Genomic DNA, 17,612 nt, shown 5'->3' with positions numbered 1-17,612 from the left:
GGACTCTCTGGGGGTGTGGCAGTATTCCCTGTAGACTGCAGTGGTGAGGAGGTGACTATACGCATGGGTAAAAGCTCATCAAACTACACATGTTACAAAGGGTGACTTTTACTGCATGTCAATTACCCCTCAGTAGAGATGACATTAAAAAATTGTCTATCAATCCATCAGTAATGGGGGTGGCAGTGAAAACATATTCCTTAAAATACCAGAGTCATGCCAAATAGTCACAAAACTCCCAAATTTAAAAGAAGAAAAGAACTTCCCTCCCAGCATTTGGTGACAAGCACTATCCTCTACTCCTGTGTCGTGCTGCTTTTGCCAGGACAGCCATCTGCCTAAAAAGGAAGGAAGGGGTGGGGTGGGGGGGGTGTGGATCAGGAAGAGTGAAAGGAAGAGCAATCCAGAGCACGTGGACCACGTGGGGCAAGCGGGACCTGACAGGCAAGGGAAGGTCGTAAAGAACCAGATGCATCAAATCCACACGTAACAAGAAGACTCCTCACTCTCTGAGGCCCTGGAGCATCAGAAACAGAGACAGTGTGTATTAACTGAACAGGACACCACCAGAAAAACTACAGTTGAAAGGCTGTGAACAGCCCTGCCCTAGAGAACACACTCAGCTGAGAGGCAGGAGGGACTCCGGAGGGACTAGAACTAAGGCCCTCACAGCTTTCTGATGGCCTCTGCCACAGAAGGACGTGCTGCTCCCTGAGGCTTCCCAGCCCTGGCTGATTGTGTTCCCATCTCCTGCCATCCTCCTTCCCTCCTTCCATTCGGGGACCTCACTCAAACGATGAGAGCCTACAGACGAGGTGGATGGGGCCAGGCATCACTTCCAATCTTATTATCAGCTTACATTGCAAGGAACAGGGCTTGCCCAAAGCTGCGGGGCTGGTAAGTGGTGCAAATGGAGGCAAGGCCACCTCTGCACCCAAAGCCCCCACTGCGGGTGTCTGGGAAAGTGACGCAAAGCCCCTCCTTCAAGGTCATCACCCCCGGGTTCTCACTGGCCTCCCAATTTAAAGTACTATTTTAAATTTTCTTTCAGTTAAATGGATGGTAAATTTCTTACTGGGCAAAACCCCCTACAACCTGCTGCTATGTGCCTGCTTGATGTGACAGACTACAAAAGGGTTGACGTCACCTACACAGCAATTTTGGCAGAAATGTTCACCCTGAATCAACCGTGCCTCTGGCCAGAGCTTCCAGTTTACAACAAATAAGGGGGCTTGCTTGCGGCACAAATCAAACCACAAAACGAGGACCCAAGCGAAGTCAGACTGTGGGACGCTCAACAAGACAACTGGCCTGTATTCTCTAAAAAGACGATGGTGCGGGAGGAAAAAGGTGGACCAGTGAGACAACAAACAAACGTACCACATGAATTTGACCAGACGCTGGTTTGGGGAGGCAGAGGGAACAGCTATAAAAAGCATTTGGGGGATGACTGGAGAAACTGAATGCGGGCTGCATATTAGACAGCATGACAGGATGTGCATGTTCGCAGGCGTGATGAATGGAACAGAGGTTACACAGGACAGCACTCCCAGGACAGCACTTAGGGGTGAGCCATCATGCTCTCTACAACTTTAATTTGAAGAGGTTCAAGAAACCAAACAATTGCACATGCACCCCACACAGATACATATGTAGGAAGAGAGAAAGGGAGGAAACCCGTCTCTCCCACCCCAATCTGTTCACTGCGTCCCTCCATTCGTCTAGGTTGTATCAGCAGTCTTGAGTTCAAAGCCCTCAGATTTAAGACCTCGAAGCATCCTGGAACCATGTCTTGTTCTCAGTGAGCACACAACATGGGCTAGGCCCCCTTACAGGCCTCAGAACCTGGTAAGATAGAAGACAGGGGAACTCTCTCTCCTGGGACAGAAAATCTGATTAAGGGCCCGGTTCCTGAACTGGCTACAATGACTCTCTTGGCCAAAACCCTATCTTTTTTCAGTACAAAAACGTGCTGTGTCCCTACAGCAGGCCTGCAAATGGCCAGGAAAGGCTCCTCCTGAAGTCTTTTATTTTACTGGAGACAAGAAGAGTGATACCTCCAAGAGGGGACTAGAGCTAAAGGCTGGGGTGTCCCCGTACAGTAGGGTTCTCGTCCTGCCAGCCTGTGGTGGGGGCAGAGGGGCCAGGTCTTGCAGGACCCTAGAAACACCAAGGCTGGGGTGAGGACCCCGGGGAGCTCGGAGCTGCCGCAGAAGTGTGACGGCTGCAGGCTGGCTGACACCTAGGTTTGGGGGGACTCTGAAAAACCCTGCCCTCTCTCTCAGGATTTTAAAGGCTTTGTACTAATTCCCAGAACAAGGGGTAGCCAGCGTCGACATCCCACAAATCAACCAGAACGAGGGCTGCTGAAAGCTCGCTCAAGGGAACTAAGACCTCCTTGAAGCAAAGTGCAAGGAAAGGGGGAAGAAGGAAAAGGCAGGGATGGGGAAGGGGAGGCCGAGGGAGGAAGCTGTTCACTCCCCAGAAGACAAAGGCTCTGGGAAGGACAAAAGCCCCAGAAGTCAAACAACAACCAGAACTGAGACCCAAGACTTCCAACGCAGAAAGATCACGGTCCCTGGAGGAAAAGAAAACACTTTCGTGCCAGGCGAGATGTGCAGCGAAGGAAGACGGTCTCTAGCACGCCCAGCTCAGACTCATTTCGTGTGGCCCCAGCTGGCCAGCCCAGGAGAACGTGGCCCCAGCAGCGTGTACGCTGTGGCATCTTAATGTTGGCATTCTGTGCTCTGAGCACGTCTTCCAAGGCACACATCTGTTTCACCTTCACGGGTTTCCCCTTGACTCTGGGTATTTTTGCAGAATGAAACAGGCTTTCAGGACAGCACTCCACTCGTAACCACAGAGCCCAGGTGAAATGAGGGAAGACTCGACCACAGCACTTTGTTCCCTGCTCTGCTCTGGATACCTCCTCAAAATAAAGACCCCAGGCCTCAAGGCATGGGCCCCAGTTTGTCTCCAGACCCTACACTGGACGTGCACAGCATCCAGCGTCGTGGGAGTACTGGGCGCTCAGCAAGAGGTAGGTGAACAAAGAAACACATGGAACTCAAAACACAACCTGCAGAACCACCTTCGAGTTGGAAAAGTCTGAGAAGCTGTCTTAGAAATCATGAAAGATGACATGAAAAACTTTTCTTCTGCTGCTCTAAGCCGAGGGAAATGAGTGGTGAGCTGCTCCAAAAAGAAAAGAAACAAAACACACCCGGCACAGGCCATCTGCGGTCCTTATGGCTGTGATGCTGGGAATAGACCCCACACTCTCGGCCACATCTGCCTTTCCCCCCACGCCGTCCCACCCTCACACCCCCACACCCCACTCCAACTGCTTTATCTATTTATTCAGTCCTGCTTGGAGCAGGAAATAAACATACAAGTCTAAAAAAACAATTCGCAGCCTGTGCTGGGTCTGTCTTGGTATCTAGCAGAACTAAAGGGATCTTCATATTATTCATATCCAGAACTTCTCAAAAGTATTTCAGGAAGCTTATAACAATCTAAAAAAACACAATAGATTCATTAAAATAAGGGCAACACATTGTTCACAGGACACGTCAGAAAGAGCCTCCTCTCGTTTTCACAAAGGAAACACAGCTGGGGAGGTCACCTGTCTGAGGCCACGCCACATTGGTCCCTCTAACTTCTCCTTTGCCGCGTGCTATGAGCTAATGCTTTACCTTGGGAAATGTAGGTTCTGACTGCCCAAGGGATTAGAATTTCATAAAGCTATCCAAAAACTTGACATTCGCTAGCACTGGCCTCGCCACCAATTCTGGCAAGGCTGACTTTGGTGAGTGCCCTGGAACAGATGCCGTCCTGAATAAGAGCTGGGTGTCCGAGGACAGGGCAGCGGGGGTCTCTCCCCCTGAAGTCTGGCTGCCAACATTGCTCTGCTGGAAAGACTGGGGGCAGGGGTGGGGCAGGAGAGACTATGCAAATGGGATACGTGGCCACTCTTGGCATTTCTGCTCTTCCCTCACTAAACTCAGAGGAAACCCAAAACAAGGGTGTGAGAGGTGGCTCAGCCGGTGGGGTGGCCTCACCCAATCTGGCACAGTGGAAGGATTGGAAGATGTGGGGTGGAGGAGCCAGAGTCCAAACAGAAAGGGAGGAAGCGGGGAGAGATGCAGGGGGTGAGAGGAGATGAGACACATACATACACGGTGTAGCAGACACCCCCTCAGATGGTGACTGGCCAGGCAGAGAGGGAAACGACCGCCTGCCTCACCACCTCAGCACACCTTCACGGCCTCTCGCACAGCAGGCTCCCGAGTGTACCCTGGACCCACACTGGAAAGAACTTGCCAACAGGGTCTGAGGCTGTGCTGAGGGGAGACCCTGCCTTTGCCTTTGAGCCCCTGCTCACTGCCCAATGCAAGACAGGGTGGAAGCAAGGGTTCCAGGATAGAAGAAGAACTGCTAACACAGAGAATCAGAACAAGAGTGTCACTGAGCACTAGGAGGGCCAAGAATGCAAGCAGGGTGACAGAGCAGGCTGATGACATATGGCTGGGGCACCCCCCGCCCCCATCCCGAAGGCGCTCTCTAATCCATAAAGATTCTTCAATCGAGACAAATGAGGAATCGATTTCTAGAGCTTGGGCTGGAACTGAACTCATCCGCCAGACACACCCTCCTTTTCTCCCTCCTCGAATCCACTCTCCTGCTCCCCAGGGTCTCCTTCCCATCCCCCACCCGCCACGTGCACCTGGGCCCACAATGCTGCTCTCGTGGATAGCAAGGACGCCCTGGGATGCCCTGACCCCCTGTACTCCTTCCAGGCACAGCGCCATTGGTGAGTGCCCCGTTGACAAGGCTATGGCAGGGTCCCTGTGCCCTGCTGATCCTGCCCAAGTCCCGCCTCTGCACTGTGGGAAGAGGAACTGCCCGCCAGCCCGTGCAGTACTGCCTTTGATGGAAGGTGCTCCCTCACCCTCCTGGGCAGAGAGCTGCAGAGTCCTCAGGGGCTGTCTCACACACCACGTCCTCCGTGATTCCCTGCAGGACACCACTGCCTCTCCGTCATCACCTCTGCTCACCAGCACAGCCAAGCTCCCTGGCACGAAGTCTGTGGGATGGAGCCAGGACTAGTCCTTTTGCCCAGGTTAAGAGTATGGGCACCACCCACACCCCAACTGCCACAGAAAACCCACATCCCAAGCCCAGAGCCGTTCCAAACTCCCTCACCCGCCCAGCCGCACACATTCACCGAAGCGGGGACGTGACAGTGCCTCCTGGTTTACAGCTGAGCAAACACACACACCTCGGGCAGGATGGAAGCAAGGATGGGGCGCTGCTCCCCACATGCCAAAGGACTCAGCCGGGCTCTCCCTGACTCACCGGGCAGAGAGCAAGGAAGACTGCGCACCAAGCCTTGCGGATACAGGGCACACACACACCCCCCACAGGTCATAAAGCTACATTCTGGGCCCCTGAGCCACCTCGGCAGGGTGTCAAATCCCACCCCTGTTCTTCCTCAGCTCAACTGCTCTTTCAAAGAGGCTGAGGGAGGTGAACAGCACTGACCGGTTGTTCCATTTAGTTCTTGTGCCCCAAAGGTGGGCAACAGGGTGCCCTCCATGACCCAAAGTATCACCCAAAGCCCCCCAGGCCCTCCCTGTGCCACCATCACACAAGGACGCCCACTGGGCTCAGCTGTCAGCCCGGACTGGCCTCCCTGGTGTGAGATGGGGCAGAGCTCGTGCCCCAGTGCGTGCTTTACTGCAATGAAGACATCCTTCATTCCCTCTTCAAATCAGCCAACGATTCTCAATTAGAGGCACTGCCCAAATTTACAGATGGACTGTGCCTACAGATAGTCACTGATAAGTCAGCTGTTTAGAAAAAGATGTCCCCAGAGAGCCAGCACCTGCATGCAAGGTAAGGCTCCCAAGTTAGCCAATAAAAGCCTTGTCATCCACTCTGGACATGAAGCGCAGAGCCGTGAAAGAGGCTGCCAGCCACATTTAACTGCCTGGCCTGAGTCCATCTTGGGAGGCCCAGACCACATCTCCTTCCCCAGCAGGTCAATGCCACCCCTGCCCCTCCCCTCCAGGTGCCCTGAGGAGACCCTCCCTTCTGCTCAGCACGGCGTGTGCAGTCTAACAGGGCCTGGGGACCTGGAAACCCCACAAGCTTGCCGGCCCACTGCCTTTAGCCCACACAGCTTCCTTCCATCAGCAGACCCGCCGCCTGCCCTCTCAGGGCATGGCCCACACTGTCAACTAGAACACCGTAACCCACTCACTGCTCTCCCAAGCCCCTGCCCCCCAAGTAAGGGCAATCCTCTCGCGGTCCTGAGGATTCGGACTCATCAGAATACAGTCCACGACTCCCGGGCTGAGTCCCTCTCCCACTCCCCCAACAGGAAGGGCTGAGCCTTACTCAGACTACCTCTGATGGAGCAAGAGACAGAACTTGCAGGTGTGTTCTGAGGACAGTCAAGGACAGTCCCACTGGAGCAGGCTGCACCCCCTGAGCAGCGCGCTGGGGTAAAGTATGAGGGCAGAAGACAGGGAAGGAGAAGAAAAGGCAAACTTGTAGGATGAGGTAGGCAAGGACGTTCCCGTTCCCCCCTGGCCAGCTCCACACCCATGTAAGCTGGGGGCCGGGAGTGCAAAGGTGAATGCGCCAGAGTCCTGGCATCAAGGAGGGAAGCACAACCCAGTGGGAAAAAAGATAAAAACAAAAAAGGGTAAATTGGAGTAAGAGCCACATTAGAAGGATGAACACAAGTTGCGAACAACGAAGGCTTCCAGGGAGGCGGGGACGTGTCACAGGAGGACAGGACAAGCTGGGACTGGAGGATGCAGGTATGTGCCAGGTGGGTGGGGAGCAGACGCACAAGAGGTGAGACAGCAGGGCCTGCTTGAGGGTGACAGTGGGGAAGGTGGGCGGCAGGGCTCAGAGGCATGGCCGGGAAAGTCGGTGGGGCAGAGAGCAAGGGACACACCAAACCGGGAGTACAACTGCAGCCTGGCCAACACCGAGGAAGATGTGGGTGTCAGAAAGACAGTACTGGTGGCAGGACACAGAGTGGGTCAAAGAGAAGCCCCTGGAGGAAGGGAAGCCACTGGGAGCCTAGTGGAACACTCTAGCTCTGACCGGAAGGAACAGGGGAGGGGAGGGGTGCCAGGGCGCAGACGTGACCTGCTGGGGGATGAGAGGAGGGGAGCGTGGACTGAACGTCCAGCTCGCACAACTGGGAGTGGGAGAGCGATGCCATTCACCAAGACAGGAAACGCGGGGGAGGAACCCTGAGGGGTGGGGCCACGGGCCACTGGGACACTCCTCCCACTCCAGTGGGTGCCTGTGAGCAGCCCTGTGGCGCAGCTCAATGCCTTATGGGGGCTTCAGCATCCCGCTTTAGTACCCCAATCTCACCTGCATCCAAACGTTGTCTGCAGCAAAGTTGTGATCCCCACGCAGAAGAAAATGGTCCCAATGAGCTGGCTGGTGGCCCACTGGTCGAACCCCACACACATGGCGTCGGCCAGCAGGAAGGGCACTGCGATCGTCCCGCTGAAGCACGTCAGGTAGTGCTGCAGGGCGGGAGGAGAGACAGAGGGGAAAATGAACCCTTCCTTGTTTTTTCCTGATTTCGTCCTAACTTTGCTCCCCGACTGTCTCTAAAAATTAGCCCAGGTGAACACTTCTAGATACACATTCTTATCACGTGCCAAATGACGGTTTCTTCCTCTTTTTCAGCATTTCTCCCTTTCTTTATATTTTCCTATCTCATTACTCACTGGTATCACTTACTATTACTTACATGAATCCACATCAGCACAAAGAAAGCACCCAGCATGAGCACTGGGGATATATCTTACTTACATAATTCTTATTAGGGAGATCTTTTTTATGCTTTTCTGGCATCAACTGTTAAAACCATATGCCTTTCTCCTCTAATCTGTTAACATGAATGGTGGTGTGCTAACCCATTCTTGCATTCTTGGAACCCTAGTCATGTTGTATTTTTCTTCTGGCATTTGATTTGCCAATATTTTATATAAAATTTTACATCTACATTCCTAAGACAATTAGTCCACTTAAAAAAAAAATGCTTTCAGGTCTGGGGATTAAAGTTACGTGCGCTTCATTGCATGGGGTGTTTCCTGTCTTTCTCTGTGGTCTGGCACTGTTTTGCCAACATGGAACTTACCTGTTCCAGTCAGGGCAGGGATAAGAGCATACGGTAGAGCTGTGGGTATCTTCCAGAAAGAACCCCATCCCACTCTTCCTTTGGGGACTTCCTCCCATAGACCTGTGGCCCTGGGAGGATAGTCCCAGCACTCACGACATACTTCCCTCCCTTCCCTGGTTGCCAAGTTCTTACTTCTGCAAACTTCCTACTTTTCTTCCCAATAGCTTCCCATTTCTGCCCATGTTTGCCAAACATGTCGCTTGCAGCCCACAAAGCCCAGCTGCACAGGTGCTTCCTGGGACATTCCTGCTCAGGACTTCTCAGAACGGCTTACAAATCTGGGCACTGAGTATCGTCAAGAAGGGCATGATGCAGGCAGGGCTTCCCACTCCTATCTGACCAGGGAAGACTCCCAGAAACCTCTACAATGTAAACCTTACAAAAAGTGTGTCCCCTGAACCTGGTTTGGAATGCTCAGCCAAGCCCACTCAGCTCCTCTGTCCGACTCCTCCCTTCCTGGACACCCTCCAGTCTGGGTTACCATGTGTTTTGATACCTGAAGGGGTGGGGGGCAGGGGCTGGAAACTCAATCAAAATAAACCTGTCTGGGCAATGAGACTGGTTTTCCCAACATCTGAGATACCTTAAGTGGAACTGATCGCACAAATTTGAGAAAGAAAGAATGTAAAGTCAGACCTCAAAACAGGGTTCAAGCTAAAACCAACGCAAATACAGGCCAGGGGTGTGTGAGTCTAAGAAAGAGTCTCCCACCTAGTCCCCTTCAAAAAGCCCTACTTTAATCCTGTAAGAGGTCAGGCATGGTGGCTCACACCTGTAATCCTAGCACTCTGGGAGGCCGAGGCAGGAGGATCGCTTGAGCTCAGGAGTTCGAGATCAGCCTGAACAAGAGCGAGACCCCGTCTCTACTAAAAATAGAAAAAATTAGCCGGGTGTGGTGGTGAGCACCTGTAGTCTCAGCTACTCAGGAGGCTGAAGCAGGAAGATCACCTGAACCCAGGAGTCTGAGGTTGCTGTGAGCTAGGCTGATGCCACAGCACTCTAGCCTGGGCAACAGTGAGACTTGTCTAAAAAAAAAAAAAAAAAAAAAATCCTGTAAGAGGGAAGAGGGTGCTGAAAAGAGAATAGGGAAAGTGCCAAAGACTCAGGAAGCCTCCGTCAGACTGTGTCACTGCTGCCTTGACCCTGGCCTGTCCACCCTCCCTTCCCACTGAGAGAGCTGCAGCAGACGAAGCAGCCACTGCGATGGCAGTTTCCCGTCCTTTGAAAAATAAGACAGAAACCTCTCATTTAGGTCCTGGGCCAACATGGCACTTTTCAGGGTTGCCAATATTTCATGGAAGAGTTGCAATGACTATGGCTGGGTAGGCCAGGGATGGGGAATGAAAGTTAACTCCTCTTTTTCTCTACTCTTCTACTATTCTCCTTCCCCTACTCTCCCTTCTTTCTATAACTCTACTATCTTTTTTTCTTCCTTTCATATCACTTCTCTTGCCTCTTTCCTAAATATTTTCCTTCTTTCTTTTCCCTGGTTAAGCTATTGTTCCTGTTCTTTTCTTCCTCCCGCTAAGACAAAATTGATGTTAACGATTCCCAGACATCATTCTTAAAAGAGTTATTTATAATAACATCTTCAATAAATAAAAATCAAGGCTGAATTTTTAAAATCCAGATAGACAATTCAGGCATCTGCTGGTGGTTACACAGACTACAGGAACCATCATACCTGCAACCCCAGAAATATACAGAGGTACCAGGGAGGAACATCTTCTATGGTGTAAATCATGTCCGATCTCTGGGGGTCCAGACTGCCAGTGCTATCCAGGGTCTCCGCGAGGGAGCTCTGTTAGTGAGGGGGAGAAAAGGAGGCGCTTAGTACATGCAAGGACTAACATGAAAGTGAATGCAAGGACCAACTTTTAACTCAGCTCAGTCCAGGCCACTGTTACAGAAAAGTAACTTTATCCAGTGGCCACCAACCTCCTGTAATTTTAAGCCTTTGCTCCTCTGATGCGAGGCTCAACTACACTTACTTGGTGGGACAGTAACTCCTCGGAATTTGGAGGTTCAGTGTCCCTTGGCATCAACTCATCCCTGAGAGCATCCAGCTTGCTCAGAGCTTCTCCCCAAGCCTAAGGGTCCTCCTGCATGGACAGAGATGCTCCCAGGTTGAGACCACAAAGAAACACCTTGGCATGAGCAGTCCTTGAACGAGACCCCAAACGAAGGAATGTTATAAAATGTTAACCGCTTCCAAACAGTGAGTGCTCATCTGGCCCTCCCTCCCCACCCCATCCCCCCGCCCCTGCAAATAGAACAGATCTTTGTACATAGAAATGAAGTCCTACACCGTCCTATCAAAACACTGTTGCTCAGACAACAATGTTAGTTGAGGAGAGCAAAATTCAGAAGTATACAAACATGAGGATTCAAATTTTGTTTAAAAAACAAGAGACTAAAAATATATTTACAGTTTAGGTGACAGTTTTTTCGTTCTTTGTTCCCCGACATTAGTAAAGATTTTCTTTTTAAGCCAAAATCATCACCACACCAGACACTTTCAGGTTATAATCTAGGAATTTCCAGTCAGCTTTGGCATCACTTATGAACTCACGTAGTACCTGGGCCGAACAGAAAATTCCAGGTAGCCCTGAGATCCCCAACACTGCCTGAAAACTGTTCTGGTTTCTAAAATCCTACAGACCATTTCTTGCATTTCTGGAATCCAAGATACATGTCTTTTGTTTTGTTTTGTTCTGAATCTTTTATAACCTAGCAAGTGCCTAACAGAACCAAAAGGTCTTCCACAAACAGATAAAGATGATGACATTCTGACCCTTGACCATATCTAGCCCAATGACTGTCCTCTTATCTCATGCATTAGCACAGAAAAATGCTGACTCAAGTGTCTGTCACTCAATTTTCCATATAGAAAGAACAGGAATTTGGGGGCCAAATACCCTTAAATAAGTGACACGGTTCAGCCTCACCTTCTACAGCCTGAAGGTAAATGTCTGGTTTAAGCTGGCATCTGATCTGATCCAAACGTAACTGCTTATGACATTTCTGTTTTAACAGTGGGTACTGACAAATTTACATTCTCAAATGGATTAAAATGGGTTATGTGTGTCTTTAAAAACGTATTGGTAGAAATGGTAGAGATAGTATTTATGTGTGTGAGGAGTCTGATGTGCACTAACTCGCAGTAAAGGATCAGCTCAGCAGCTCGGGATTGTCCAAACCTTGTACATTTCAAAGAAAGATTTGGCCCTTGCCTGGCCTCTGAGCTTTGGAAATATCTTGCCCCCTAAGGGTATCTTTTGTAACCTGAAGCCTTGGGCCACACGTTATCAGCCTGACCTCTGGAGGAGCTGGAAACTAATGTCGGCTACACAGGTGATCAGTCACACCTGTGTGACTGATCTCCGATAAAAACCCTGGACACCAAGGCTTGGGTGAGCTTCCCTGGTTGGGAACAGCCCATGAGTGTTGTCAGACATCACTGCTGGGAAAATTAACCATTATCTGCACAACTCCACTGGGAGAGGATGACTGGATGCTTGTGCCTGGTGTCTCCCAGACCCTGCCTATGTACCTTTTTCCATTGCTGATTTTAATCTGTATCCTTTCTCTGTAATAAACTGTGAGTATAACAGCGTTGCTGAATTCTGTGGAATGCTTGTAGCAAATCACTGAACCTGATTTGGAAACTCCCTGAAGTAACCATTTTGCTAACATGATGCGACTGTGGATATTGGGCTCATTACGCAAAGGTCAGTTTAACACTGTCGCGTTATCTAGTCTCGCAGGTCTTCCAGTTAAACAAGCCAGGTTGACTGTGTGTGTTGCCTCCTCTAACTCCTAAAAACACATAGAAGGAATAGGTATGATGTAAATGGAGAAGGAAAAAGAGAATGGGAGGAAGAGAAATGAGATTAACACGTTTTTTGGAATATGGAAAGCATTTGGAAGAGTTGTGACCATGCTGGGAGAGAGAAGGAATCACCAACCTGGGTGCTTACAGGATACTGTGAAGTGGGCTGCTTGACCCACAGAACCCCCAAAAGGGTCTACACTTGGAGGCACAGGTCAGGGTGGGGATGGGGAGAGGATATGTCTCTACTCCGCACATCAATCAGACACCCTGTTGCCCACTGCTATCCTCCTCCTTTAAGACATAAAAATGTATGGTTTTAAGAATATAAGCTGGGAAGACTGGCTGATTTCATCACGGTCACGTTCAGGAACAGCAACTACAAAGTATGATTCGATTATTCTCTTAACTTTGTGTTCAGTAACTGTATGAACATATGCAAAGGTAAAGAGAATACTGATTGCCTGCCCCACGCCGATTTACAGCTTCAAAAATTATCAGCATCATCTTCTTGTTTAATCTATTTCCCATCCCACCCCAACTTTGTTGAGGTGGGAGGATGGATTATTTTAAAGCAAATAATATATATTTTTTCACCCACAAACCTAATGTCTCTTCAGCAGATAATATAGAGTTTTAAAAAGAACCACAATATCTTTATACAACTAATCAAATTTAAAAATGTCTTAATATCATCTAATACCTTGTGCTTAAGTGTTTTCATACTGTGTCAAAACTGTCTTATTACAGTTGATTTGAGTCAAGATCCAAACAATGACCCAAGGATTTTACATCCAAACTTTCCTTCAAGACTAAATGTTACAGATTGTTTTGGATGGGGATTTACTCCTGCAAGCCAGCCCTTCTTTTGGAAACTACTAGAGTGTTACTTCTCAAACTGCAATGAACATAATATGAATTACCTAGGAATTGTGTGAAAGTATAGATTCTGATTTGGCAAGTCTGGCATGGGTCAGAGATTCTGCATTTCTGATAAGCTCACAGTGATGACAATGAAGCCCATCCAAGGACCATGTTTTGAGTATCGAGGACCGAGGCGATGAATTTCAGCAAACCAAGAAACTATTGGGGAAGCAACAGTAAAAGATTTGACTGAAATTAACTACAGAATAACTGAAACAAATATAGGGGTACAGGTGTCAGAATATCGTATAAATGTCACATGCACCGAAAAGATGAAATCAATACAATTAACAAAGTGTGAGAGGAAAAAGACAAAAAGTAGAATAATTAGATGATACCTGTCATCTAAGATAGCTAGAAACCAAATATATGCTTCAAGGTGACAAATCAAATATTGCAAAGATTAGCATTAATAAGACAAATAGTATTTCTGACCAAAATCAGATAGTATAGAAGAGAAAGGGTAAAAAGATAAGAGGAAAAAAAATACACCAATTCTGTTATTCTTCATGGTGGGAAACTAGAGAACAATGAAATAAATGATTAGTATATTATTTTATAGTTTTAATTATACAGGTATCCACTAGAATAAAACTACAAAAGTTTTTAAATATCACAACTATTAATATATACGCACAAATAAAGCCAATTGGGCAGACATTTGTCATACGAATAAACATAAATAGCCTCAACTCAACTATTAAAAGAACAAGATTTGAACACTTTCTCTCTAAGCAAAACTCTATATTGAATGTAACAGACACCTAAAGTGATTGGGAAAGGTTGAAAAGGATGAACAAAGCTATAGGAGAAAAATGCAAATAGTCTCAATTATCATCAAATAAGGCAGTATTCTGGCCAAAGGGCATTAAGAAAAATGAGACTGTTTTAAATTTAAAAAAGGCGCGATACACTATAAACATGTTATAAATATCTGTGCACAAGTAAAGAGACGTGATATTTACAAAGCAAAAAAAAAAAATCAAAGAAATAGGAGAATTTTTTTTGTTTTTAAATACCAGTAATGGACAACTACTCTCTCACTTTATGGCAGATAAAATGGGCAAAAAAACAATAAATAAATACATAACTAGGGCCAGGTGCAGTGGCTGACGCCTGTAATCCTAGCAATCTGAGAGGCTGAGGCAGTAGGGTCACCGGAGGTCAGGAGTTCAGACCAGCCTGAGCAAAAGTGAGACCCCATCTCTACAGAAAATAGAGAAAATTAGCTGGGTGTGGTGGCATGTGTCTGTAGTCCCAGCTACTTGGGAGGCTGAGGCAGGAGGATCACTTGAGCCCAAGAGTTTGAGACTGCAGTAAGTTATGATAATGCCACTGCACTCTAGCCCAGGTGACAGTGCAAGACCCTACCTCCAAACTTTAAAAAAATTGTTTATCAATGTTAAGAATTGAACTAAGGTAATATAAGAGAGTATCTTCGTTTTAGGGAAATACACATGAAGTATTTAGGGATAGAATATTATGCCTGTAACTTTCAAAAAGCTCAGAAATGATAACATGTTAACATCTGGGGAATCTATGTGTGCACAGAAAGTGGTGTGAAATATACATATGGGTTAAGTTCCCTTATCTGAAATGCTAGGGACCAGAAGTGTTTTGGATTTTTTTCAGATTTTGTAATACTTAACTAGTTGAACATCACAAATCCAAAAAATCAAATTCAAAATGCTCCAATGAGCATTTCCTTTGACTATCATGTCAGTAGTTAAAAAGTTTCAGATATCAGAGCATTTCAGATTTTGGATTTTCAAATTTGGGATGCTCAACCTACACCAGATTGCCAGCCACAAGTTACATAATGGAAGAGCACATTTTAAGTTTTCTTAATATATTTTTGGACTGTTTACTATTAAACAAGCATGTTCAAGAGAACTTCATTTTTCAGGAACAGCTGGTAGTTTAATAAAAGATGGCTTAAAGAGACTCCATAGAGATCAAAGTCAGAAAAGGTTTTGAACTTAAAAAAAAAAAAACCCTCAAAATAATAAAAATAAGTTTATCTGACATTTAACAAACTCTGTGATAATTGAAACTATGCAGTTGAAACAATGAGCAACAAAAGACCCCAGTGGTAACCAGGGCAGCACATTCAAGTGAAGACTCTTTAATAACTAGTTATTAATAACTAGGTGACCATTCTTTCAGGTTGTGGCAATCTCTACTTCCTGAGATCCTTGTGATGTTTTACACTCTGTTATTTACTCCCTGCCGTGGCCCTGGGAAGTTATAAGTTGCTGTGATCTCACTTTACAGCTGGGGAGTTGGAGATTCTGAGAAGGTGAGTGACTTGCTCAGGAACTGAACACAGACAGGCTTTCCCCAAAAGCCACATGTGCCCACGTGCCACATGGCCTCCCACAAAGAGGCAGAGTTGCTTTTTAGTAATTACCAGAAACAACAAATTTTCTGAAATAGGTATGATTTTCAGTACCACTGCAATCATTTTAAGTACTCCCATAGACGAATTTTGTGAAGAATCTATAAAACAACAAAACACTGATATTTCAGTGGGAATATCTAAGTTGTTCACTTAATTCATTTCATTTAATTCAGTTTTATTCCAAAGAACCTTGCTGTGAAGTTCAATTCCCTTGAGATCCTTGATTTGAGAATCCCAGTGACACTGAGGTCAATGGTCAGAATGTGCTGGGTGGGGGCCACAATGCCACCCGATTCGTGATTAGGATTTATTTATCCTTCAGATCCTTCCGGGAATAAATCCTTTCAGGTGAATTCTAAGATGGGTACCTTGCAGCTAATACCATACTAACCAACATTTACCGTAAGGGGTTCAAGAATATTAACAGATGCTGGAAAGGTCAAGTTTTTGATAAAATAAGTGTATAATAATTAACAGCTAATTATAATCCGGAAAATAAACATGAATAGGGAGAACATGTAGGGCAGTATCTCTACTCCTCAGTTTTCTTGTCTCTCCTTGAATGTCCCATGCTTATTTCTTAAGAGTAACAATTTTTGATGCCATCTGAAAAGCAAGATCCCAAACAGCAGCACCCTCTGGCGTGAAGTTTTTTTTGCACGAATTTGAGACAGCAGGGGACCTAAATATTGCATTTTCTTTATCTTTCAAACACGGATAGTGATAGCATCTTTCTAATAGGGTTCCTATAACGATTTCAGTGTGATGGGCTGCCTTTAAAAGTATCTGGGTGAGGGTCCGGCCTATTATTAGCACTACTCAATACACAAAACAGCCAATAAAATAGGAAGATATGCTATCTCACTAGTCATCAAGGAAATGCAAATGTATCAATGTTTAGACAATGACAAAAATACTCACCCAAACAGGAAAACAATCTATAAACAGATTACAACCATCAGGAAAAGGTACAGCTACAGAGGTTAAAAAGCCCCAAAGTGTTAATGTTCCTTACTATTTATTTTGAAAGACAGTTTCCAGGCAAGGGAGGAAGAAGTCTGAAAACATGACAGCCTGGAATTATGGCACACAGGATCAGATGTGGCTCCAACAATCTGTGAAAATGCACTTTGCTACGAGATGTGCCAACAAACGCTGAGGCCCAGTGGTGTGAGGTGTGTCTGAGCTGTAGACCCGCAGTCTACAGCACAAGGCCACACACCAACCACCACCACTCTAACCTCTCAGGAGAAGCTTAGAACCCAACACTCCTGGAATTTCGAGATCTTGGCATGAATCTAATTAATCTCCATTTATAATTTATAATAGCTCTAAAGCAGCAAGAAAATAATAGCAATATTCATCGAGACAGGCAAAAATGAAATTTCTATCCCCCAGATTGGAAATTTTTTAAAAAGGCACAAAAATTTGATTACTCTAGAATTTTAATATAATTTCTTTGTTGTTTATCATTTTAGTGATTACACTATAAACTTACTGCACAAATACCCAAGAATAGAATATCTCATTATTTGAGTTGCTTAGATTAGTAAACATTTACAGTGAAAATAAAATGTTTTTAAATTAAAATCTATCAAATAAATTTAAAATGAAATTGGGAAGTTTCATAGCTGCAATACAATCTGGAAATGTCATATTATCAAATTTCTCACGTGTTAAGCACTGTGGCAAATACAAAGAAAAAAACAATTAAGATATCCAGACACCCTTTGGGCAGCTCCTTCCCGACCTCTATGGTCACAAACACTGACCCTTCGAGAAGACGGATACAGCAAAAAAAAAAAAAATCTCCCCACCTTAGTGTGTGCGATTTCCATTGTTTTGGTCAAAGAGTTACATCGAAGGCATTCACAGTCTACATAAACTACCTGCCAGTTTCTCTTATTTACTGCACATGTAGTATTTAATAGGGATGATGCTAATAACTTTACAAATATTCTTTCATTCAATCCTCACAATGCACCCTAAGATTGATGCTGATATTTTAATTCCTACTTTAGAGATGAGGAAACTGATGCCCAGAGAACTTCTGTAATTCCCTCAGGGTCTGAGTCATATTTGTACCCAGATCTGATTTTAGACCTCAAGTTATTAACCACTTCCCTCCGGCATCCTGGTGAAGGCTTTTTAAGATATCTAGATAATAATTACCATATGGTTCTCACTTTAATTGCCATTAAAAACTAGTAACTTCTTTTCCTCCTGACTTCTGC

The 17,612-nt window shown here is 46.4% G+C and overlaps 1 protein-coding gene across 1 annotated transcript in view; it reads right to left on the bottom strand.

The window, feature by feature from the left end:
- Nucleotides 1-17,612, bottom strand: part of SLC23A2 (solute carrier family 23 (ascorbic acid transporter), member 2) — a 60,035-nt gene that overhangs the window by 35,276 nt on the left and 7,147 nt on the right. Inside the window, exons 3-4 of the mRNA XM_012639244.1 lie at nucleotides 9,906-10,022; nucleotides 7,402-7,559 (exon numbers count right to left, since the gene is read on the bottom strand). Coding sequence (XP_012494698.1) covers nucleotides 7,402-7,559; nucleotides 9,906-10,022 — 275 coding nt within the window. The remainder of the gene's footprint in view (nucleotides 1-7,401; nucleotides 7,560-9,905; nucleotides 10,023-17,612) is intronic.

This window comes from Propithecus coquereli, unplaced genomic scaffold, assembly GCF_000956105.1.
Source record: "Propithecus coquereli isolate 6110/MARCELLA unplaced genomic scaffold, Pcoq_1.0 Scaffold139, whole genome shotgun sequence".
NCBI classification, from domain to species: Eukaryota; Metazoa; Chordata; class Mammalia; order Primates; family Indriidae; genus Propithecus; species Propithecus coquereli.
The sequence above is the reverse complement of the archived record's forward strand: the minus strand, read 5'-3'. Positions and strand labels throughout refer to the sequence as shown.